The 24,014-nt window shown below is 36.6% G+C and overlaps 1 protein-coding gene across 9 annotated transcripts; it reads right to left on the bottom strand.

The window, feature by feature from the left end:
- Window positions 1–11,351: 11,351 nt before the first annotated feature.
- LOC145053532 (mitochondrial Rho GTPase 1-like) lies at window positions 11,352–17,823 on the bottom strand. Of its 9 annotated transcripts, none has more exons than XM_079001586.1 (16): window positions 17,657–17,820; window positions 16,647–16,856; window positions 16,317–16,568; window positions 16,095–16,236; window positions 15,784–15,924; window positions 15,510–15,686; window positions 15,177–15,431; window positions 15,021–15,089; window positions 14,898–14,948; window positions 13,284–13,355; window positions 12,966–13,165; window positions 12,808–12,877; window positions 12,103–12,215; window positions 11,892–12,030; window positions 11,656–11,811; window positions 11,352–11,589 (listed from the first exon to the last, which is right to left on the bottom strand). In XM_079001586.1, the coding sequence occupies exons 3-15, from the start codon at window positions 16,538–16,540 to the stop codon at window positions 11,662–11,664; spliced, it is 1,803 nt and encodes a 600-aa protein (XP_078857712.1). In that variant the 5' UTR covers window positions 16,541–16,568; window positions 16,647–16,856; window positions 17,657–17,820; the 3' UTR covers window positions 11,352–11,589; window positions 11,656–11,661. The 9 variants fall into 9 exon arrangements, with proteins under 9 accessions (XP_078857712.1, XP_078857713.1, XP_078857714.1 ...); XM_079001587.1 differs by having other exon boundaries at window positions 16,647–16,826; XM_079001588.1 differs by lacking the exon at window positions 16,647–16,856 and having other exon boundaries at window positions 11,352–11,592.
- Window positions 17,824–24,014: the final 6,191 nt, after the last annotated feature.

Raw genomic sequence — 24,014 nt, 5'->3', positions numbered from 1 at the left:
AGGTTGAAATAGACCGAATGGGACTGCAAGCACCCAGATATGTTTGGTAGTATCCGGTTGAAATAGACCGAAGGGGTAGGCAAGCACCCAGATATGTTTGGCAATATGTTTGTTTAGTATGTGGTATTTTGGGGGAACTCACTAATCTTTATTCTTACAGTTTCATTTTATGTTTCAGGTACTTCCAGTTCGAAGGGGAAGGGTCCGGCCTGATCGCACCGCATCACCCTATCGTTTCGACATCTAGAGATTTTGGGAATTTGTACTCTGATAATATGTTACTGTGATACTCTTTTGACTATTTTGATATTAGTGTTTTATGATTTGAATGAAATTAAAACAAATTTTTATCCGTATTTTTTAGGATGTTACAAATAAAGGGCAATGATGTAACAAAAATTTGAAAGTATGATGTTTCAATACACAAATATATAAAAAAAATTGTGTTGTTGCTTGCATCTAGCCCTATATTTGAATACATTTCTGAGACCAAACCTTTTTTAGAGTTTAATTATTTTCTTTAGCACATTATTCAAAATGACCATCTCAATAACAAAAGGACATGGAATACATCTTGTATAAGACTTTTATGTTATGGCTCAAAGTCTAAGCCTTCCAACTTAAGCCAAAGTAGATAGTTGTAAATGAAAGTTTTTTTTTTAATAGAAAAGCCCTTAAGGGGATGTTTGGTTCACAGAATGTTTTTTGAAGAAATGGAATCTATCAAAGGAATTGGAATTTGAATGTACTAGAAACTGCAATATGTTTGGTTGGTATGAAATGAAATATGTTTTCTGTTTGGTTTGTTGATTTCAAAAAGAAATTGGAAAATAAATTTTGTAATATAATAGAAATACCCTTAATGATTTTTTACAACTAATTATATTTTTTAAGAAACACAACAAAGTTTTATTTAGTTACCATATTTTTTATTGAACTCTTCTACAAAATTTAAATTTAAAAGATAATTATCATGTATTTCGTTGAACACTGTAATATCCGGTTCCTGGTACGTATTTAAATTCAAGTAATTTTGTATTTTACATTGGGACTCGGCGAGTTGGAGGCCCAACCTGTCGAGTAGACTCGACATTATGCGGGGCTTTTAGTGATCTACTCGACGAGTCGGGGGACCGACTCGACGAGTAGAAGCTGTCTGGATGAAACACTAATATTTAGGGTTTGCACCCTCTCACTTCCAGAAGACCCTAACTCGAAACCCTAACCATTTATTGAGTGTTCTTGAGCTTGTGGTGCCATTTTTGTGTGTTTGAAGTTTGAAGAAGAGAGGAAAGTTTGAAAGATTAAGGGAAGGCTAGTAGATCCAGAAGTTTTGCTTCATTTCCACCTCTTTCAAGGTAAAAAGCTTCAACCTTGACTCCTCATTTGATGGATTTTCTCTAAGGCTTAGATCTTATCATTTTTGGGCATTTCTAAGGCCATATTCGGATTGGGTGTGTATCATGGAGTCACACTCCAGATCTAGAACCATTGAGGGTTCCCATGGCATAAAGGTGCCAACTTTATGGCCATGGAAAGCCCATGCACCACATAAACCCCATTTCATAGCCTTTTGAGTCAAAAACCCCATGCATGGACATCAACGTTGTAGCTTTACGTATAAAAAGGACCCTAGGAGGTCAGACCTATGATTTGGATGCATTAAGTGATGGGTTTTAGCCATAAGAACTTTCCTGTGTGCGCATGCAAAACCCTAATGCTCGGATCTAGGCTTTCTAATTAAACATGCTTTGAATCCAAGACTTCTAATAACTATTTAGGCTAAATAACAACATCGAAACAGATCTATAATCATACCTTTGAATTGCTTGTTGACCTTGTTGTCTTGGAGCTTCTAGAGTCACAAATGTCACTCCTCTAATGGCTTACAAACACCAAAGCAAGAAGGATGATTTAAGAGAGAGGAGAGGGGAGGAATTTCGACCAGAGGTTCCTTACTTTTGGTTAAGTGTCGAATTCCCCATGCCATAGGGTCTATTTATACTTGTAGACTCCTTAAGGATTACAGATAAGTCCCTATCAGATAATCTTCTCTTAAGGCTATCCAACTCCATTCCTAAGATAATCATATGGACGATTTTAGCTATCCTAAATCCCTTAGGATTCGTCCATACCATATCCAAATGGATTTACAGTCCAAAGTTTAACTATCAAACAATTGACAGTTTATACCCCTTTATTTAATTAACCTCTTTAAGTCACCAAATTAATTCTAATTAATTCTATGACTTATATTAATCAAATAACAAATATATTATTCATTATATTATTCTCATAATATATTAATAATATTTACTCTCTCTTAATAAATCATCCTATCAAGTTGCTATGGTGAAGGCAACCCAAAAGGACCATGCACAACCGGGTCAAATACTTGCCTAATATAGTTGCAGCCTTAGACACTATTCCAACAGTCTCCCACTTGGATAAGTCTAGTAACTATACAAGTACAATTCGGTTTGCAATCGTAGCTCTCAAAGACGCTGTCAAACTCTGATCTAATCAATCTTGTCCTTTAGATAAGGGAACGTACAGTCCTCTGTTAGATATCATGCTGACAATCCTATGGAATGGTTAGTCAAGCATTTAGGTTTTTCGATCTCTGATTTATTTGACATAGAACTTAATCGAACACATCAATTTAGTTCTGACCGGGCCCGACACATAAGTCAAATCAAATCATCGAGCGGCCGAGATATCGCTTTTACCTTCTTAGATAAAAGTTACAGATAAACTTCGACTTATATGCATTTACTTATTCATTAACCAACTATACACAACAATGCGTTTTATAACACCGAGTTATTGATGCGTTTTCGCATTATCAATGTACAACCAATTAACAAATAACAAACCATATATCTAGGTTTTAAGACTATATGATATTATCGTCTTGCGATCACCCTTTTATATCTTATTCCATAAGGTGATTCCAGCAAGCGCGGGTTTGTTCCAATGCTCAAAACTAGTTCATAAGCACTCATGAACGTTGCAGCAACCCTTTGCTATGTCTAACACCATTTAGACAATCTACATACCAATTCATGACAATCTTCATTCATATCTACTTCCAACATATGAACGATTGTGGATAATTTGAACAATTCTATTATTCCTAATAATGTCAATTATTCCGGAAGTCAAAACATGCAAAGTGAAACAATAGTTAAACAATTAACATAAGACAGTAACATTACTCATAAATAAAACTCCTTTATTTAATCATCAAATGTTAATTACGTTTATCTATTACACGTTTCTAATACTATCTAATCTATACTAATATCATCCTTCAGCCCAATACTCCTAGCATGCTGTAAGTGCTTAACCCTACTCAGTCCCTTCGTAAGCGGATCTGCTGGGTTATCTTCTGATGATATCCTCTTTACTACGAGTTGTCCTTCTTCTACACGATGTCTAATGAAGTGATATTTTCTGTCGATATGTCTTGATCTACCATGATCCCTCGGTTCCTTGGTCAAGGCAACCGCACCTTCGTTATCACAGAAAATCTCTATTGGCTCCTTTATGGCAGGTACAACTCCAAGATCACCGATGAAGTTCTTTAGCCATATTGCCTCCTTCGACGCTTCGCTCGCTGCAATGTACTCTGATTCGCACGTTGAATCAGCTACGGTCTCCTGCTTGGAACTCTTCCATGTCACTGCTCCTCCATTTAGGGTAAAGACCCAGCCCGACTGCGAACGGTAATTGTCTCTGTCGGTCTGAAAACTGGCATCACTATACCCTCGCACCTTCAAGTCATCACTCCCTTTGAGGACTAAGAACCATTCCTTCGTCCTCCGAAGGTACTTAAGGATGTTCTTCACCGCAATCCAATGTGCTCTGCCAGGATTCCCTTGATATCTGCTAACCATGCTCAAAGCGAAGGCTACATCAGGGCGAGTACAAGTCATAGCGTACATGATTGAGCCAACTGCGGAAGCGTATGGTACTCGGCTCATTTCTGCTATCTCAGCTTCGGTACTCGGGCTTTGAGTCTTACTCAACTTGGCATTACTTTGTATTGGTAATTCTCCCTTCTTTGAGTTTTCCATACTAAAACGTTTTAGTATCTTCTCCAAGTAAGTGTTCTGACTAAGTCCAATTAGTCTCTTACTTCTTTCTCTCACTATCCTTATTCCCAAAATGTAAGAAGCCTCTCCGAGGTCCTTCATAGCGAAGCACTTCCCGAGCCAGGACTTAACTTCCTGCAGAGTCGGGATGTCGTTTCCTATGAGTAATATGTCATCGACATATAGAACGAGGAAGCTTACTATACTCCCACTGGCTTTGACATATACACAAGACTCGTCTTTGCTTCGTACAAATCCAAACTCTTTGACTTTCTCATTGAAGCAAAGATTCCATCTGCGAGATGCTTGCTTAAGTCCATAAATGGACTTCTCAAGCTTACACACTCTATTCGGATGCTTCGGATCCACAAACCCCTCGGGCTGAGCCATGTAAACATCCTCAGCCAACTTCCCGTTAAGGAAAGCGGTCTTGACATCCATTTGCCAAATCTCATAATCATGAAATGCGGCAATAGCTAGCATCACTCTAATAGATTTAATCTTCGCAACTGGTGAGAAGGTCTCATCATAGTCAACTCAGGGAGTTTGAGTAAAGCCCTTCGCAACCAATCGCGCTTTATATGTGTGTACGTTTCCATCCACGTCGGTCTTCTTCTTGAAGATCCATTTGCACCCAACGGTCTTACGTCCGGGTACATAGTCAACCAAATTCCAAACTTGGTTATCATACATGGATTGGATCTCGCTATCCATTGCCTCTTTCTATTTCGCAGACTCCGGGCCTGCCATGGCTTCCTTATAGCTATTAGGTTCATCAAGATTTATTAGTGTACTATCATTAATATACGTGTCCCCTTCGGTAGTAATATGAAGGCCATAAAACTGGGGATGAACTCTAACTCTATCGGAACGTCTAAGAGGTAAGGATTCGTCAATTGGTTCAACCGGAGTTTCCTCCTCGGGTTGAGTGCCAGCGGTAGAGGTTCCTTCATCTATCGATTCTTGAATCTCTTCAAGTTCGATTTGCCTCCCACTGTCTCCTTGGCTTATGAGTTCTCGCTCTCGGAAAACTCCTCTTCTTGCAACGAAGACAACATTGTCCTTTGGTCTATAGAAGAGATATCCAAAGGATGTCTGCGAGTAGCCGATGAAAATACATTGCTCACTTCGAGGTTCAAGCTTGTCGTGAATATCTCGTCTTACGAAAGCCTCGCAACCCCAAACCTTGATATGTGCCAACGAGGGAGCTTTCCCTGTCCACATCTCGTGAGGTGTTTTGGCAACCTTCTTAGTAGGGACTCGGTTAAGGATATGGGCGGCAGTCTCTAAGGCATACCCCCAGAAAGAGATAGGTAGTGAAGCACGACTCATCATAGAGCGAACCATATCCAATAAGGTTCGATTACGCCTTTCTGCCACACCATTCAACTGCGGTGTCCTAGGAGGCGTCAATTGCGAAACTATTCCACACTCCTTGAGATAATCGTGGAATTCAAGACTTAGGTACTCTCCTCCTCGATCGGATCGAAGCATCTTGATTTTCCTGCCCAATTGATTCTCCACTTCATTCTTGAACTCTTTGAACTTTTCAAAGGTTTCTGACTTTTGCTTGATTAAGTAGATATACCCATATCTACTATAGTCATCGGTAAAAGTCACGTAGAAGCGGTTCCCATCCTTCGTGGTTGATCTAAACGGTCCACATACATCGGTATGTATTAGGTCCAATAGACCCTCGCCCCTTTCACATGTACTCGTGAAAGGTGACTTAGTCATCTTTCCAAGCAAACAAGACTCGCATGTGTCATCTTCCCTAAGGTCGAATGACTCCAACACTCCATCCTTTTGGAGTTTGGCTATGCGTTTCTTGTTGACATGTCCAAGACGACAATGCCATAAGGATGCTTTATCCATACTAGTGGAAGAATCAATATTCAAAACATCATTTCCAAAGTCATCAACAATCATAACGGTTTCATATATTCCATTACATGGTAAAGCTTCAAAGTAAAAGACACCATTTAGATAAGCTAAAATAGAACCATTCTCATTATTAAAAGAAAATCTAAATCCTTGTCTATATAAACCATGAAATGAAATGATGTTTCTAGCCATTTCTGGCGAATAGCAACAATTGTTCAAATCTAAAACCAAACTATTCCTAAGCACTAAAGAATACACTCCAATCTTGGTCACAGGCGACGATCTTCTGTTCCCCATGATTAGATTTATCCTTCCTTGCTCCACATCCCTACTTCTTCTTAGTCCCTGCACATTAGAACAAATGTGATAACCACAACCGGTATCAAGGACCCAAGAAATAGCATGATTAGAATCGTTAGATTTAATTATGTATATACCTGCGAAAGATGGCTTGATCTTTCCTTCTTTGATTGCTTGCAGGTACTCTGGGCAGCTTCTCTTCCAATGTCCTATCTTGTGGCAGTGGTGGCACTCTGCCTCCTTCGGGTTAGGACAGGGCTTAGCGGGATCAACTTTGGTCCCACTAGAAGAGGCACCATCTCGGGCTTTGACCTTGCGATAGTTCTTCGATGAGGCCTTCCTCTTCTTTCCCTTTCCTTGACCAATAGCCAAGACAGGAGCAGCAGGTGGATTGGGAGTCGGTGCAGCAGACTTGTCTTTGAAGTTGCTCTCAGCAACCTTCAAGAGACCTTGGAGCTTGCTTAGGGTGACCTCCTCTTTGTTCATGTGGTAGGTCATCCTGAACTGGTTGTACATCGGAGGCAAAGAGTGAAGCACCATGTCGATCGCCAAGTCTTCCCCGAAGTCAACATTTAACTTGTGAAGGCGGTCGACATACCTTTGCATCTTTTGCAAGTGCACGGTAAGAGATTCTCCATGACCCATCTTCGCGGAAATCATGTTAGTGAAAATCTCATACCACTCTTGTCTCGCGTTTTGGTGGTACCTCTCCAATAAGTCTTGGTGCATCTCGTACGGGTACATGTCCTCGTAGGACTTTTGGAATTCGGAGTTCATGGTAGCAATCATGATGCAATGTACCTTCGTTGCATCTCGCTCATGAGTTTCAAAGGCGGTGATTTCGGCTGGAGTAGCGATTTCGGTGTTGATTTTCTCGAGCTTCTCATCAAGGACATACTCCTTGTCCTCATAGCGAGCAATGGTGCGAATGTATCTTATCCATTCGCTAAAGTTCGTTCCATCGAAAGTGACCTTTTGGCAAAGGCTCATCAACGTGAAAGAACTAGCAGCAGCGTTGTTTGCGTTCGACATCTATAATTAGAAAAGGACAAGGATAGATTAGAATATGAATCCCTAATTATCACCCAATAAGAAAAATTAGGGCTAGGATCCAACAATGACATTTACATATTAGAAAAGGGATGTCGTAATCTAACATGCAAATAAATTGAAGGTAAGTGAATGACGATTCACTAATTCTCCATCACAAAAACCTAAACTATTAGTCCTAAGTGTTTTTGAGAATTCCTAGGTTCGGATGAGATTCATTGAAACTATTCAATGGCATGTTTAAATCTCGATATGCCCCTCTTGTTTGTGACTGGGATACCGAGGATCACAAAGCGGGTGTGAATTACCATGCAAATTCACATGGTGCCTTCATTGTAACGATCACCTATTCGATGTGCCGGTAAACCACACACGCTCCATCGAACTATGATAAACAATGAATCACCCTTTGCCACCTTCGCTTAGAACCAATTAGTGTGCCGGTAAACCACACACGCTCCACTAACTTCTTAGCAAGGTGCAAAGTGTAATTTCATGGGATTGCATCAATTCACTTTTCCTAAAGTAACTAAGATTGGGAATTTTAAAATATGTGTAGTTACTTTATATTTCTTATTATACTTTTAATGAGAGGATGAGGTTGCCCTATCCTACCCGTTCGGCTAACGACCCTCCACCAATCAAGCAAGCGGTGGGTGTGAGTGTACACCCATTAAGCGCCATTTTATAGGCCGCAACCTTATACCCACCTTATAGATCGGCTTCGTGAATGAGGCCTACTAACGGTAAGACTAGCATTTAGTTATACATATATATATTATACTAGTAATATCATATTAGTATAGGGTTGTATTTTAAACCTTTTAAAATCTAGGGTTTTGAAATTTAAGTTGTCTAAATTAAAACTTTTAATCATAAATATAAATTTCAAAACTTGAGGGCAAGTTTTAAACATTTAAAACATGGAGGATCAAATAACAAATAATTCCAATTAACAATTAATATCCTAATTATCTATATTTGATTTATTCAAGATTTCTTTTAAGATAATTACCAAAATAATCAAAATAATTAATTAATTATCATATAAGGAAATTAAATATTTAATTAGTTGATAATTACCTTTAACTAGATCAAGATTGCAGTTGTATTTATTAGAAAAATGAATTAACATTGATCTAATTAGTTTATGGAAAGTTTAGATAAGATAATTACAAAGAAATCCTGAATCTGGTCATTCCTGACGCCTGGACTCGCCGAGTGCACAAGGGGACTCGCCGAGTCAGGCCTACTCGCCGAGTCCACCTTGGAACTCGCCGAGTCCATGACTCAGAAACCTAAAAATCGAATTTTGCAGGTTTGTTTCAGTTAATCAAGCAACAATTTAAAGGAAACCAAGCTAGGCTCTGATACCACTGATGGGTTTTAGCCATAAGAACTTTCCTATGTGCGCATGCAAAACCCTAATGCTCGGATCTAGGCTTTCTAATTAAACATGCTTTGAATCCAAGACTTCTAATAACTATTTAGGCTAAATAACAACATTGAAACAGATCTAGAATCATACCTTTGAATTGCTTGTTGACCTTGTTGTCTTGGAGCTTCTAGAGTCACAAATGTCACTCCTCTAATGGCTTACAAACACCAAAGCAAGAAGGATGATTTAAGAGAGAGGAGAGGGGAGGAATTTCGACCAGAGGTTCCTTACTTTTGGTTAAGTGTCGAATTCCCCATGCCATAGGGTCTATTTATACTTGTAGACTCCTTAAGGATTACAGATAAGTCCCTATCAGATAATCTTCTCTTAAGGCTATCCAAATCCATTCCTAAGATAATCATATGGACGATTTTAGCTATCCTAAATCCCTTAGGATTCGTCCATACCATATCCAAATGGATTTACAGTCCAAAGTTTAACTATCAAACAATTGACAGTTTATACCCCTTTATTTAATTAGCCTCTTTAAGTCACCAAATTAATTCTAATTAATTCTATGACTTATATTAATCAAATAACAAATATATTATTCATTATATTATTCTCATAATATATTAATAATATTTACTCTCTCTTAATAAATCATCCTATCAAGTTGCTATGGTGAAGGCAACCCAAAAGGACCATGCACAATCGGGTCAAATACTTGCCTAATATAGTTGCAGCCTTAGACACTATTCCAACATTAAGACCCGCTGAAATCGACTGTATAGTTTTGGACAAAGAGGGACTCGGCGAGTCGTTCTTGGGACTCGGAGATTCGGGTCATATTTTTCCATCAAACCCTTTCTATTTATGGACCAAATGCTAGGGTAGAAGAACACTCAGTTTTCTAGGCTCATTAGGGACCTGGAAATCATGGAACTCGGCGAGTGGATGAACAAACTCTGCGAGTTCAAGGCGATGCCCCAACCCCTATGGAGACGGACTCAACGAGTTTAAGGAGAACTCGGCGAGTCATAGACTGGACACATTCATGCGGATGAAGACGAACTCGATGAGTTCAAGGATGAACTCGGCGAGTCGGTTGAAGATGGTCCCGATGCTATGGTTGAAGGAGAACTCGTCGAGTTCTTGTTATACTCGACGAGTAGAGTCGGGGTTGTAGCATTTTGTAAGGACATGGACTCGACGAGTTGGTGGACCAAATCGGCGAGTCGAGTCAACTAGATGTTGATTTTGACCAAAGTTGACTTTGACCAGGGTTTGACTTTGACTTTGACCTGGACTTGAGTTGACCCTTATAAGGGAGGGTTGTGAGTATGAATTAGTAATCGAGAAAAGTTGTTGTGTAGGGATTGAGGAGTTGAGGCGAGTGGATTTCCGCACCGAGGACTGTGCAAACACTACGCGATATCGAGGTGAGTTACCTTCCGGTAGAAGTGGGTCTAAGGCCACAATGTCGGCCCACTAGTAGGAGTTGTAGTTAGATAATTTTCTGTGTGATAATTATTTGGTATGTCACTATCTGTTATGTTCTATGTGCCAGTATGTTATGAATTTAGGTGGTAGTGGTAGGGGTGAAATAGTCTCCGGTATCCGGTTGAAATAGACCGAAGGGGAGGCCAGCACCCAGATATGCTAGGAAACTATCCAGTTGAAATAGACCGAAAGGGAGGCCAACACCCAGATATGCTAGGCAACTATCCGGTTGAAATAGACCGAAGGGGAGGCCGACACCCAGATATGCTTGCTAGATATGTTATTGTACGGTATGTGGTATGATGAGGGAACTCACTAAGCTTCGTGCTTACAGTTTTCAGTTTTGTTTCAGGTACCTCTTCGTCGAAGGGGAAAGAGTCGACTCGGTAGCAGCGCATCACACATACACACCAGATTCCGCACTTTGAGGTTCATGGGATTGTACTCTGATTTTATTGTTATTTGATGATATGATTTTGAGACATGTTTATTATGATTTTATATCGACAATGTTTTTGGTAAACGATTTTATAAGTTACATAATTAAAAACAAAATTTTTTGCCTTGAAAATTGGGATGTTACAAACACATACACATTATATGTTTTCATGGGATTGTACTCTCATTTTATTGCTATTTGATTATATGATTTTGAGACATGTTTATTATGATTTTATATCGACAATGTTTTTGGTAAACGGTTTTATAAGTTACATAATTAAAAACAAAAATTTTGGCCTTAAAAATTGGGATGTTACAAACACATACACATTATATGTTATTGCTATAACATCTTATAAACATGATTTTTTTTTTTTTTTGAATTTTGGTAACTCAAGTCATTGCTATTTTTTATTAGATTTCCTATTACCCTCGCCGCCACCCCCAATTTTTTTAACAAATATCCCCCATATTCGACGACCCACAAGACTTTTTGACATCCCCAAACTTTATAAATAAGAGGGTAAATGTTTAACAAAAACGCTTGTATGTATTTTGCATTTATTTATTGGAAATTTAAGATGTATATTTTGTTAACATTGAAAAAGTAACTGTAACAAAAAAATGTACTTTTATTTATTGAAGTGTTAACTTTGACCCAAAATAAATGTTTTTCTAGAACATGATATCAATGGTGATTAATGGGATGAAAGGAGAGTAGAATTTTCTGCATATAAAAGGTAACTAATTCAATATCAAAAAAAAAAAAATACACCTTTTATGAAAGATATTGATCTCAGGATGAGTTGTATTAACATCAAATATCCAACCAAATTAATACTGTAGGCCGTGTATCATCATGAGGCCCGGGGTGGTCACATGGTTTATCCCTGGTAGCAGCATAAGCTAGCCCAACAAGGGCAACTGCAGCTCCGACTGCTAGAAAAAAAAAAAATCAATTTTTCAAACATCCAGATATAACCTTATACAGACAACACTTACCAGAAACTACCAGAAGAGAACGCTTCCAGACTGTTTCCGAGAATTGGGAATTCTCAAATGAGGCTGCTCAGCTGCACTCACAATTTTTCTGTATATATCATTACAGTCTCCCAACTTTGTACTTATGGGTATAGGCACCTCTATTCCCATACTCACCTACAAAGACAAATACAATGTCACTTTTTTTAACTTAATACAGACAGAAAGACAGGGAAAGATGTATATGTATACCCTACCCTTGTTGTATCTTGTATTGTGGTTGCAAAAGGTACGAGATCGCATTTAGCTGCAACAATGAGACAAGGGACCACATACCCTGTGGATTCTACTTGAACAAGCAACTCTGTTGCTTTTGCCGACGAAGTCGCGCTTGCACTGGTTAGAAAACAGCAAAATAAAAGACAAAAATGTCCCTGATTTAAAAACAATAAAAATAAAAAAGGTTACCTGTCATAAACAAATACTGCTATGTCACAGGCTGCCAAAGCATCCTTATGTGTCAACAACTTTCGGGTCGCATCTTCGGGAATCTCTCGCAAAATCAAAGTTTTTCTCCTTCCCTGTAAATAATGAAAAAGAAATTACATTTTTGGTCCCTGACAATACATTTGCAATTGGTCCCAGAAAGTTCTCTTGCAATTTTGGTCATCATTTTTGGTTTTTAGTCCCCTTTCCAAGTAAACCAACTATTTTTGGTCCTTGCGTATAGCTTTTCTGCAATTATGGTCATTTTCCATGAATAGGGAACACAAACATTACAAAAAACTCAAATAAAGACCAATATTGCAATAAAAAAACATTTTGGGACCAAATTTCCAAAAAACATATATACTCAAGAGGCCAAAAACATAGTTTACTCAAAGAAACATCAATCACACTTGAAGCACATATATTATTGAGTAAAACACATTTTTGGTCATTGGGTATAGCTGATTGTTGCAATTTTGGTCCAAAAAATAGTCGTTTTACTTTGAACAATGACTAGACTCCATCCAGAGATACTACAAAAACCCTGAATAAGGACCAAAATTGCAATAGAAAAGTTTTTGGGACCAAATTTGCATAAATCATATATACCCGGGACCAAAAAAGTAATATACGGTACTATGGATTACAAAAGCATATATCAGGATGAAAAAGAAATGTACTTACATCCGGGAAATCAACAATATTAACAGCATAGCGCTCCTCGATTGTTGGAGTATAATCTTGAGAAAACGGCCTATGTGTAAAAATAAAACATAATATCATGAAAAACCAATACAAAACAAATAGTACAATTTTGTTTTATTTAGTCATAAGAGAAAAACCTTCCAACAAAGGCATGCATAAGTGAGGATTTCCCAGCCTCTTTAGCTCCAAAAACAAAGCACTGGAAGACATTTCTGTCTGACCGGTCAACTCTTCTTCTTTGTGTGACTTTGACTGCAGAAGTAGGATTTCCAGCATATCCCATGTCTTTCAGAATTTCAACAGTAAGTACAGGGTTGAGCAATGCCATTAGAGCCCACTGCAAAAAGATTCAGCAAACATTAATAAAGATCGCTAGATATATATATATATATATATATATATATATATATATATATATATATATATATAATTTATTTAATTAAATGGTTATATACCTTTGATAAAAATCCTGTGACTGATAACTCTCCCAATACATTTACCTCTACAGATGGAGCTTCATCCAGAGACTAATGTAATATTTGCAATATCAGTTTAATTAGTGTAGACAAAGCTACTTTTGATGAGCATTGCCTTTTTTTCTACAATTCACTTTCAAAATTAACATCTTATTAAACTTCAGGGACCATTAATATTAATCTGATAATAGTCTATATTAAGTATTAACTTCCCATATTACTCTATTAGATCTACCACTTTTGTTGTTTGTCATTTGTATATGGAGACGATAAAGATTGGTTCACTGATTACAGAATGGTATTTTAGTCTATACTAAGCTGTTTGAACTCTCCAATATATGTGATTAAAACAAATACAATGATTGTTATTAGAATTTGTATACAAACGATGGAAATTAATGTAACATTCTCTTGACCAGTTAAGCATAAAAGTTGACATTTTGCAATTTAAAAAGTTACTTTATTCAATATATCTTTTGTATTTATGCGTTTCACTTTCAAAATTAATATCTTATTAAACTTTGGGGACCATTAATATTAATTTGATATTAGTCTATATTAGTTCATTGTTTAATTTGTAAATAGTTTTATTTCGTGCTGTTGTATTTTGTATTTTGTTAATAAAAACTTAATCTGTTTAGGTTTAACCATATTTGGACCATTTTGCCCCTGATATTTACTCATATCTGTTGGGTTATTTTCTCATACCCATGCAGCCTTATAATGGTTTTCATTGCTCAAAAGTATGATGCTATTAGATGGAATTAAAAGTGTGGGGGAGGTTTGCTTTATTTTAGATTTTTTATAAAAAAAATTCATTTCACATATGTCAATCGGACTACCTGTATTCAACTTGTATTCAGGTAACTCATTTCCAACAAAGTTAATTTTTTGAGTTTGTTTTAGGATCGTTACGAAATAACTTGAGTTTGTTTTAAGACTATTTTACAGTATTTGGACCATTTTGCCCTTGATATTTGCTCATTATCTTTTTACTTGTGTTTTGATATGGGTGATGAATTATCTATTTGACAGGAAAATGAGTGAAGATCATGTATAGGTAGAGGAGAGTGTGTAGTTGAAAGATAACAGTTAATATTGGGAAGTCACCAATGGAAGATTTCCACTTTTATTAGTAAAAAAAACGTGAAAAATAAAAGTATGGCGTTATTATGGGATCAAACTTTCTAAGACCGATGCTATTATGTGATACAAATGAAAGTATGCTGCTATTAAGGGAAAAAAATGCAGATATTAATTTTTTTTAAATAAACCCGTGTAGTACACGGGTCTCACACCTAGTTGACATATACAAAAAAACACAGCAAAAGAGAAATAACAGAATAAACTACAAAAAATGGTCCCTGCACTTTTTTAATTTTAGCTTGTTTAGTCTAAATCCGAAACCTTTTTTTCAGATTTGGTCCTTATTTCAAGGTTTTGTGTCGACTTTGGTCCTTATTTCGAGTTTCATATGGATTTTGAATTTTTGATCCTTATTCCAAGAACCAAATTCGATATAAAACCTTAATATAAAAATAAAATAAAAAAAAAAAAATTTAAAAAGACCATGACTGAACTAGAGTACCTTACTGGTTGGGTAGAAAAAAGATCTTCTAGCTCACGTGCATTAGAGGCCCTGTCCTGATTAAAAAACAAGCATACTATCAATTTATTCAAATATTTAAATATTACAAAAAAGATTCTAGAACATACACCACGAATGTCAAACAAGGAGAAAACTCTTCTAAGATGTTCCAGAGCTTCAGTTGTCAGCTCCACACTCTACAAAATATAAAAAATAACTGTATTATTTTATTGCTAGAATAAAAAATTTTGCATTTCAAAAATGTTTACCAAATATAAAATCACCTGATCAAGGGTTCTTTTAATTGGAGGGAGCAGTCGATCACAGCAGAACTTGATTTCATTGTCATATTCATTCTTTTTTAAGATGGTCCATGTAATTTCTGGATGATGATGTTCAATAAGCTCCGCATGGTTTGTGAGAAAGCCTCTTAATGTAAGCTTATTATCAATGACAGCTCCTTCTGGCATGATCTTTTCTACACAACTTTTCACACACTGCACCTTTATATCTTCCATAGGTGTCCCAAAACATTTGGCCTGTTCAAAAAATAAAAAAGGATATAAATCGTTAAACAACCATAGAACATGCAGTAACATAAAATAAATAGACATAACCTGGAGGTCGTTAAACTCTTTGTCACTTAAACACCCATCTTTATCAGAATCAAAAAGAGTAAAGACTCCAATCAACGCCCTCAAACATCGAGGCTTTAAAGTTTTTGTTTCACGATCGTAAAGTGGTGGAGTGGGGAAAAGGACGGCTTTTTGTGCGTATAGAAAAATATCGGGTGTCTGAAAAAACAAAAACAATATAAACATTAGAAACTTTAAACACAGAGAAAAGAGAAAGTATCATGTTGAAACAAAAAAAAAAAACATGGGATCTTACTAGAGTACGCAGTTTGGCTGAACACTCCAAGTAATTTTCAAGCTGAGGATACCGTTGGAGAATGGGTAACATCAGCTTTGGCAAATGAATTGGTTGTTTTATATCTGACTTACAAAATGCCACGACGACAGGAGCTTTTACCTGTATGTAAATGTTTAAAGATGATATTAGAGATTGCCTAATCAAGATAACAAATCTATTTTTGAAAACAAAAAAAATTAAAAGCCAATTGCCTTCTCAAAACGTAGGGGTGTTTTTAAAACCCAATAGATAGTTGGTTACCCACTTTTGACATTAAAGCTTAAAGTTACCTGTAAGTCTTGGAGATACTTTAGCCAAAATGTGCACAATCGATGATCAAGATCAAGTGTAGCAAGTTGATCATACGAACACGTAACCACAATCGCATCAGCTGTCTTGAGCTCCTCAGCAAGTTCATCTCTATGCTGCAAACTGGAATAAGAAAAAAAAAAACATACTTAATTATATCTTCTTGAAATTAAACAAGGGGGTGTTATTCAATAACCCAATACCTTGAAGACGTATCGATCACCGTTATAGGAACACAGTAAGGGAACATATCATCAGGTAACCGGATAGGGGCCAACACAGAAGGAACTTCGGGTAAAACCGGAGGATCATTTGCAGGAATAGCAGTGCTAATCAAGCTGGACTTACCGGTGCCATGGTCACCGGCAACAACAATCCGAAGGCCGATCATGGGGCCCGGCTTGGGTGCAGACATACCTCCACCCATTGACAGTGAAGATGAACAGGAAATTGGACTGCAATTAGATTACTATAATATAAGCAAATTATAGCACAAGCTATACCAAACTTTACAACTAAAGACAAAACCTAACTTGTTGTACCCAAAACAATTAAAAGCTCCAATACAAGAGCTTCATGATTCTTTCAACTATAAAAAGGGTACAACATGATTAAACTCCATGTATAACCTAAAACATATCTAAAAAGCAAAAGTCTTCTCTTCTCTTGTCAACTTTCACTTATTCCCCTCAAAAACCCCATTCAAAATTTTCCTAAAAAGAATGGTCAAAGAAATTGCATTCCTGCATCAGTAAGAGCACAAAAACAAGCAAATGGACTATGTTATTACTGTGACCAACCATATGATAGGAATCACAAATGTCAGTTCCAGAAAACTCAAATCTTTACAGTAGAGATTATGGGTTTAGATGAAGATGATAGTGGTAAAAACGAAGATGATATTGATATGATTCTTTTGGGTGATCAAGAACCATGTATTTCTGTGAATGCTTTGTCAGGAATTCAAGGATATCAAACAATGAGAGTTGTGGGGTTTGTAGGTAGAAAGCCTATACATATTCTCATCGATTCTGGAAGTACTCACAACTTCTTGGATTTAAACTCAGATTAAAGACCAGGGTGCAAAGTTGAACAGATAGCAACCCAAAATGTAGGGGTAGCTGGGGAAAATCATCTTCATTATCAACACATTTGCAAAAAGTTTACTTGGATGATACAATCTAAGGAATTCATTACGGATACGTTGCTTATACCATTAGGTGGTCATGATATGGTTTTAGGGCTCGAATTATTAGGGCCTATACAATGGGATTTCAAGAAACTGATCATGAAATTTGAATGAGAAGGTGAAAGTATAGTTCTAAAAGGAGAGTCGCTTCATAAAATCAAGATATTACACGGAGAAGTTTCAGAAAAATTGGTGCAAAATGCAAGTCAATTGTGCCTGTTACAACTTCTAACAAAACAAGATGAAGAACACCGGAGATACGGAAGTAATGAAGGAAGCGAAAAAAAAATCAAATTTCTTCACCTTGTTTGTGAATCGTGATTTCAGAAAAAAATCGAAAAATATGTTGCTTACCTGCGCTACTGTGGAAGGCTGAGGAACACCGGCGGCAATGTTCGATGGCGTCGCCGGCCAGGAGTAAGGAGGCACCGAAAATTGCAGACGTGAGGAAGGAGGCGATAGTTGCTCTCTGTTCGCGTTTTTTTCTAAATGGACACAGGGGCAAATTAGGGCAGGGCTTATTTTGCTTGGGTCAGCAAGTGAAATAGGGTGGACCGAGTCAGAGGCTGGGTACCTGACTGAATACATCTGACTGGATTATGAGTCTGACCGTAAGAATGATTATTTTACCCTTTTATTTTATTTTTCTGTTTTATTTATTGTGAGATAATTTTTTTTTGTTAAGTAACATTTACATTTATATTGTTATAAAATTCTAAAAAAAGAAAAAACAAAACATAAAGTACAATGTTATTTATTTGTTTAAAAAAGAACAAAAAAAAAACCAAAAAAGTACATTGCCATCTAATGTAGGTTTTAAAAAAAACTAACCAAAAAACTAAAATACATTGCTATGTAGTGCATGTATGAAAAAAGAAAAAAAAATGCATTGCATCTTTAAGAGCATGTTTCACCAATTTCTTTGCAAAAAACTAAAATACATCTTAATTCCATTGTAAATTCTTTTTTTGTCATATTTCATACTTGCATCACAATTCCATCTTTAATAGTCTTTTTCACACCCTTCTCTTGCACCATCAGAACCTATTATGATAAAAAAAAAATGTTATGTGATAGGTTTTATAATAATAAATACATGCAATTTATGATTTACATCAAAGTATAGCTAAGAGATATAAATAGGGCCACAAAACAATTCATTACATTATATGAAAAGGTCCTAAAAGTTTGATCAACTTGGAAGCCTTATCTAGAATTATATGACACCAAAATGTGATGAATCTAGTGCTATTTTAAATTAAATGAAGCAATCGTGACTTCACGATTCTTGATATTGAAACTTTTATAGGCAAAATAGGCAGATAATCATTCATTTTCATCAAATTCTTGTTTTGGCTCCATACTTGAATCTAGTTGAAATTATCAATTTTCCTGATTTGGGATCACCAACCCCAAAACCCCAAGAGTTTCATCAATAACAAACGATAATATGAAAAATATCCAACTGAAAACATAAAACAACTAACTATTAATCGAGCACAAAAAAACTCAGTCAAAACAAAAAAGCAGCAAAAAATGTTATTTACCTGAATCGAGAGGGGAAGGATCAAAGAAGAGAGAACGAGAAAGGGTATGAAGCTTGATCGGCGCTGGCGAGAGGCGGAGGCTGGCGGATCTGCTTGAGACGGTGGCTTCAGAGTGGTGGGAAGGAAGAACTGCGTCAAGAACCTTGTGTGGAAGAACAAAGGGAGAACAACAATAGATGAAGAGATGCGTTCTTTTTATTAGGGCATATCAGTCTTTTTTTTGGGTCAGCTACTTTTAAAACATGGACTTGGTAAGTAGATGGGTCAGTAGATGCTGACCGAATCAGCCCATTTTCGTTTTTATCAAACAGATTGACCGGACCCGGTCAGCTCAATATCAAACAAGGCCTCACTAACATCAAGTCGGCCACATTTGAAGTTCATCAAATTAAAAATATTAAATTTCCCTTCTTCATACTTTTTTTTATGTTTTTTTCTATTTATTTTAAAGTTTTATTAAAAACCTCTCTCTCTCTCTCTCATTAATACCATATCATAAGAACCCATCTCATATAAATATTTGGGTTCATATTTAAGATACACACGTCTCTTTGTAACACCCCAATAATACAAAATCAATTGCCAATAAATCCAAAAATGCAAAAATTAGAACCATGATTTACCACATCTCTTTTTAAACTCAGAAAGCCAAATCAAAACCATGATTTACCAAGAACCTTATCAACACATCTTCTGGTTAGAAACGAAATTGGTCGCTTTCTCCATATATTTTCCCAACCTCCTCGCACTTTCTCTGATCGACAACAATCCATGTAACTCTTTTTTCGCTTTGTGTTCCATCTCTTCCTAGAACCTTCTGAACTTTTCCATCGCGCTTTCCATGGCGGAATCGAGGTAATCTTCCGCCTCTTTCATCGAATCCTCACCCGTTACCACTTCTGTCCCGTGTTCAAGCTCCATCGCTGCCCATGATTTGTATGATTCGAGCTCAAATAGTTGATGGATTTATAAATAACAAAATTCATATTTTTGTTTGAAAAAAAAAAAAAAAAACCTGAGTTCGCATACACCCTAAAGGATCTACGTTCTCACTATGATATGCAAACAACAATTTGAATTTAAGAACCCTAAAGTACATAGCTATTTTCAATTTAGGAGAGTGGATAATAAAAAACATACCTTTAGTTTGTTATTGTAAATAAACTAGAAATCATGTGTTTCTCTTTCTGCTCTTGCGACCGTAGCTCACATCTGATTCATCTGATCAGTAGTGTCCTGAGCCTGGTTACCAATATCTCGCGTACGCCTCACTATGATCGAAAGTGCTCGGTCGGTTGGTCCACCATTACTAAGATCATAGAACCTTCTCTCCATACCAAACAGGGGTCGTCCCTGCTGCCTGCTCCATCTCCAAATATCATGAGCCCCATGGAGGCGTAGGGCCATTGGGGTCAATCAGTGTGTGGGCACCCTCGCTGGATATGGTGGGTTGATGACCTCGGACTCTGCGTCCAAGTCACCGTCATCAGTGTCACGGGGCTCCTCTTCCTCGAAATCCACCACTGGCTCAGCAGGTCCATCTTTAATTTCCACTTCGTGTTCCTCCTCTGGGTCCTCCTTGGGATCTTCCTCGGGGTCCTCCTTTGGGTCAAGCCACCCTGTGTTCCCCTGATTGGGGAAGTAGGGGTCTCCTGGCAAATGGAATCCAGCCATGTCGACTGCACAAAATGTATAAATACCAGAGATAAATAACACACCAATTTTTAATTGTTTAAATTTGGTTCTCTAATCTCTTTAGATACTTAGGTGGTAAGTTTTTGATTCATTGACCATCATGATTACTCCCGAACACATGTTGGTCGTATTTTGAATAAATGTAGTTGATCAGGCTACATTTACCCCCAATACGACTACATAATTGTCCGGGTTTAACCGCGATGTTCAAATCCTCCAAAGACTTTTACTGTTTCTTATTATGTTATTACCCTAAAATTGCACACATAGGTATGGTTTTTTATTTTGTTCAGAGTATTTTAGTCTCAATGTATTTATTTATAGTTGCATATCTTGTATGACTAGATATGTCAGTTCACTATAAACATTGCTCTAATACCAATTTGTCCCCCCCCCCCCCCGAACCAAAATAAATCGGCGGAAACGTCTGGGGGTTTGGGTGACTTCGTCTTGGAATATCATCACACTGAATATAAATGAAACATGACAAACACCATCATCATACATACCAAATACAACCATCAGTGTTTACATCAAGTATTGTATTATATATTACATGCCCAAATAGTTAATGTATGATGATACAAAATATGACAATTTCCACATGTTCCTGTCGACCTTTCTGCTTAACGATTCCCTGAGAATACAAGTTAATTTGAAAACGTCAACACATATAATGTTGGTGAGTTCATAAGCATGTTTGAGTAAAATGTTTTGTATTACTTTGTAAACACCAGAAATCCGATATTTTCTGAAAAACAGTTTGAAGTGTTTGTGTACGATCTTGTATTAATGCATGTGTGTTAATGTTTGAAAATGTATAAAGTGAATGATCCCAGAAAATCTAATATTTGTTGATGTAAGTAGAAGGCATTGTATAGTTGTATGTTTTTCCCAGACAATCCGATATTATCTGTTTATAAAACGTTGTGGTCTTAACACCCTAAGACTGAGTACCAGTGTATGTATGTTACCGTGTTACCAAACTGTAAATGTATACCGTAAATTTTATAATGGAGTTAATTTCTCTGTGAGTTCGTTATAACAATACTTGATATGACTGATTTGCCTGTCATGACGTTTTTCAGGCGCCGACTTGTTTAAAGTAAGGTTTGTCGCCCTAGACTGGCCTAGTCTAATTGTAGCGAACAACTCAGGCGTGGGGTGTCAACCCCGTATAGATCTATACACAAACTCCCGCTCTCCCTCCAGGAGACTCTGGTTATAATTACATGACTTAAGGTTGTATGCTAGATAGGTACGGATGAATACGTGTCTCACAAGAAACTTAACTAAATTTACGCGAATATTGTATCACACTATTTAACATAGTAAATAATGTTTTTCCGAATATGTTGTATTTATACAAGGCCCAAAGTGTATGTATGAGTATGTACAAAGTCACAAGTATGTAAATGGACTACAAGGGCCCAAATAAACATGTAATGTAAGTTCCAGGTCCAATAGCATGAAAAAGGACAACTAAGGCCCACTAAACATGTATTGTATATATTCCAGGCCCAATAAGCATGCAAAAGGACAACTAAGTCTCACTAAGCATGTAATCCAGAAGATAACCCAGCATATCCCCTTACGAAGGGACTGGGTAGGGTTAAGCACTTGCAGCATGCTAGGAGCGTTTGGCTAAAGGACGATATGAGTTTACTTTGCCTAATGTCTGGCTTTGGTTTCACAATGAAATTAAAAGTAATAGTTATGTTGTTTAATTTTTTTCATATAGTCCTATGAAAGGAAAGGACATCATGGCTAATCTTGCATTAGAGATGCCAAAAGGAAATCCGACTGCCTCAACAAAAGTGCACAAGGAGTACAAAAGACATGTTTGATAGTCAAGAAGGAAAGTCTAACCCGAAAGGTATGTTGTAAATTATTTTTATTTATTTATTTATTTTTTTAATCGTTTTTCCAGAGGATTAATTAGTTCGCTTTTATGTTAAACTTTTTCTAGTTGATTTTATTTAATTTTAGTTCGTTTAAATTTTTTCGTTTATGTTTATTTTATTATGGTTTAATTCTAAAAATAAAAAAACAAGTGGTGACAGGTGGTGTGTAGGTCTTCTTGGCAAAGTTTTTCAAGTGTAAATTTTCTATCAACTGATAGAAATATAAGGGGAAGAATGCACTGAAGTATCAATGGAGTTAAACGTTCAACTCCAGGAGACAAATTTAACGATGTGTCTGATGTTCAAATTATCTATGGACATTAGAGTTTATTTACCCCTAAAGCTCCTAACATTTTTATCTTTTTGTGTGTTCAAGGTTCTTTGATCTCAGGCACTGATTTGAAGTTAAACAAGATATAACATGGATGCTTGATTGTGTGATGTTTTTAGATAGTTTCAACTAGGTCTTGATGATGGTTTACCTAATGTGTCAATACACATCTAGTTCATGATTTGCAATTTCATTGCATCACTTTAATGGAATTGTCGAGAAATGTCATGATGATCATACATTGTGTTTAAAAGTGTCTCTAGCTATTGGAAGAATTGAACTACAAGTGTCACACCTCCAAACCGGAACGGCGGAAACGTTCGGGGGCAGATGACTTCATATGGTAACGTAACAAATGAATACATAGTAAAGAAAGCAATACAACCATCATATATATATAATTGAAAGTTTACATTGTCAAAAGGTACATGTTCAAAATCAATTACAATATGATGTCAAAATATGAATTTAAACTGGCGCCGCAGCGTCCTTTCTTCAAAAGCGGTTTGTTACCTGTAATTACTGAATCCCTGGGACATACAAGTAGTTTTGAAAGAGTAGATCAGCATTTAAGCTGGTGAGTTTCATAAGTATTAAATGACAATGTTTGTACGAAATGAAAAGTTTTGTTCTTGTTTGTTTGCTTCTAGAAAATCCTATATTTTCTACAAGTATAAAAGTAGCCTTCTCTCAAGACCAATGTTTGTTTCTAAAAATGTATGTAAGTATAAAATTTCCAATACTTCTGAAAAACCCCGTAAATCAATGTGTTTTTAATACTCCATGTGAGTTTTATAACCATGCTATTGACTAGAAATGCCTATACACGACGTTCTTCAGGCGTTGGAATGTTCTGACGTTTGTTACCCCAAATGGTGGAGTGTAGCTAACAGTCAGGGCGCGGGTTATCAAGCCCGTATAGATCTATACACAAACACCATGCTCCCCCTCCAAGGGATTCTGGTATATAATACAGGACTTGAAATGCGTACTCGAACGTACATGAAGTTAATGTCTCACAACATTTAGTATAAAACCGATTTACGTATGAAAATGTTCATTAGTTCTGGTATGTGGAAGTAAACTTCTTGAAATAGTGTTTCTAGTATGTAAAAGTTCATAATGTTCTCGTAAAACTATATCTATTATAGTTTTCTAAAAGTGTGTCTCGTTTGTATAGTAATCCCTAGTAAAAATGCTCACTTGTTATGAAAAGTTATAATTTATATAGTACC

Source organism: Lactuca serriola, chromosome 5, assembly GCF_051521515.1.
Source record: "Lactuca serriola cultivar US96UC23 chromosome 5, Lser_US96UC23_V15, whole genome shotgun sequence".
Taxonomy (NCBI): Eukaryota; Viridiplantae; Streptophyta; class Magnoliopsida; order Asterales; family Asteraceae; genus Lactuca; species Lactuca serriola.
The sequence above is the reverse complement of the archived record's forward strand: the minus strand, read 5'-3'. Positions and strand labels throughout refer to the sequence as shown.

Excerpts from the sequence above, each read along its gene's own strand:
- LOC145053532 (XM_079001586.1), bottom strand. The coding sequence starts at position 16,540 with ATGGGTGGAGGTATGTCTGCACCCAAGCCGGGCCCCATGATCGGCCTT. Across the intron at positions 12,878-12,965 it reads ATGCATGCCTTTGTTGGAAG|GCCGTTTTCTCAAGATTATA; the intron begins GTTTTTCTCTTA and ends TTTTACACATAG. Across the intron at positions 12,031-12,102 it reads GCAGTATTTGTTTATGACAG|TGCAAGCGCGACTTCGTCGG; the intron begins GTAACCTTTTTT and ends TTTTCTAACCAG.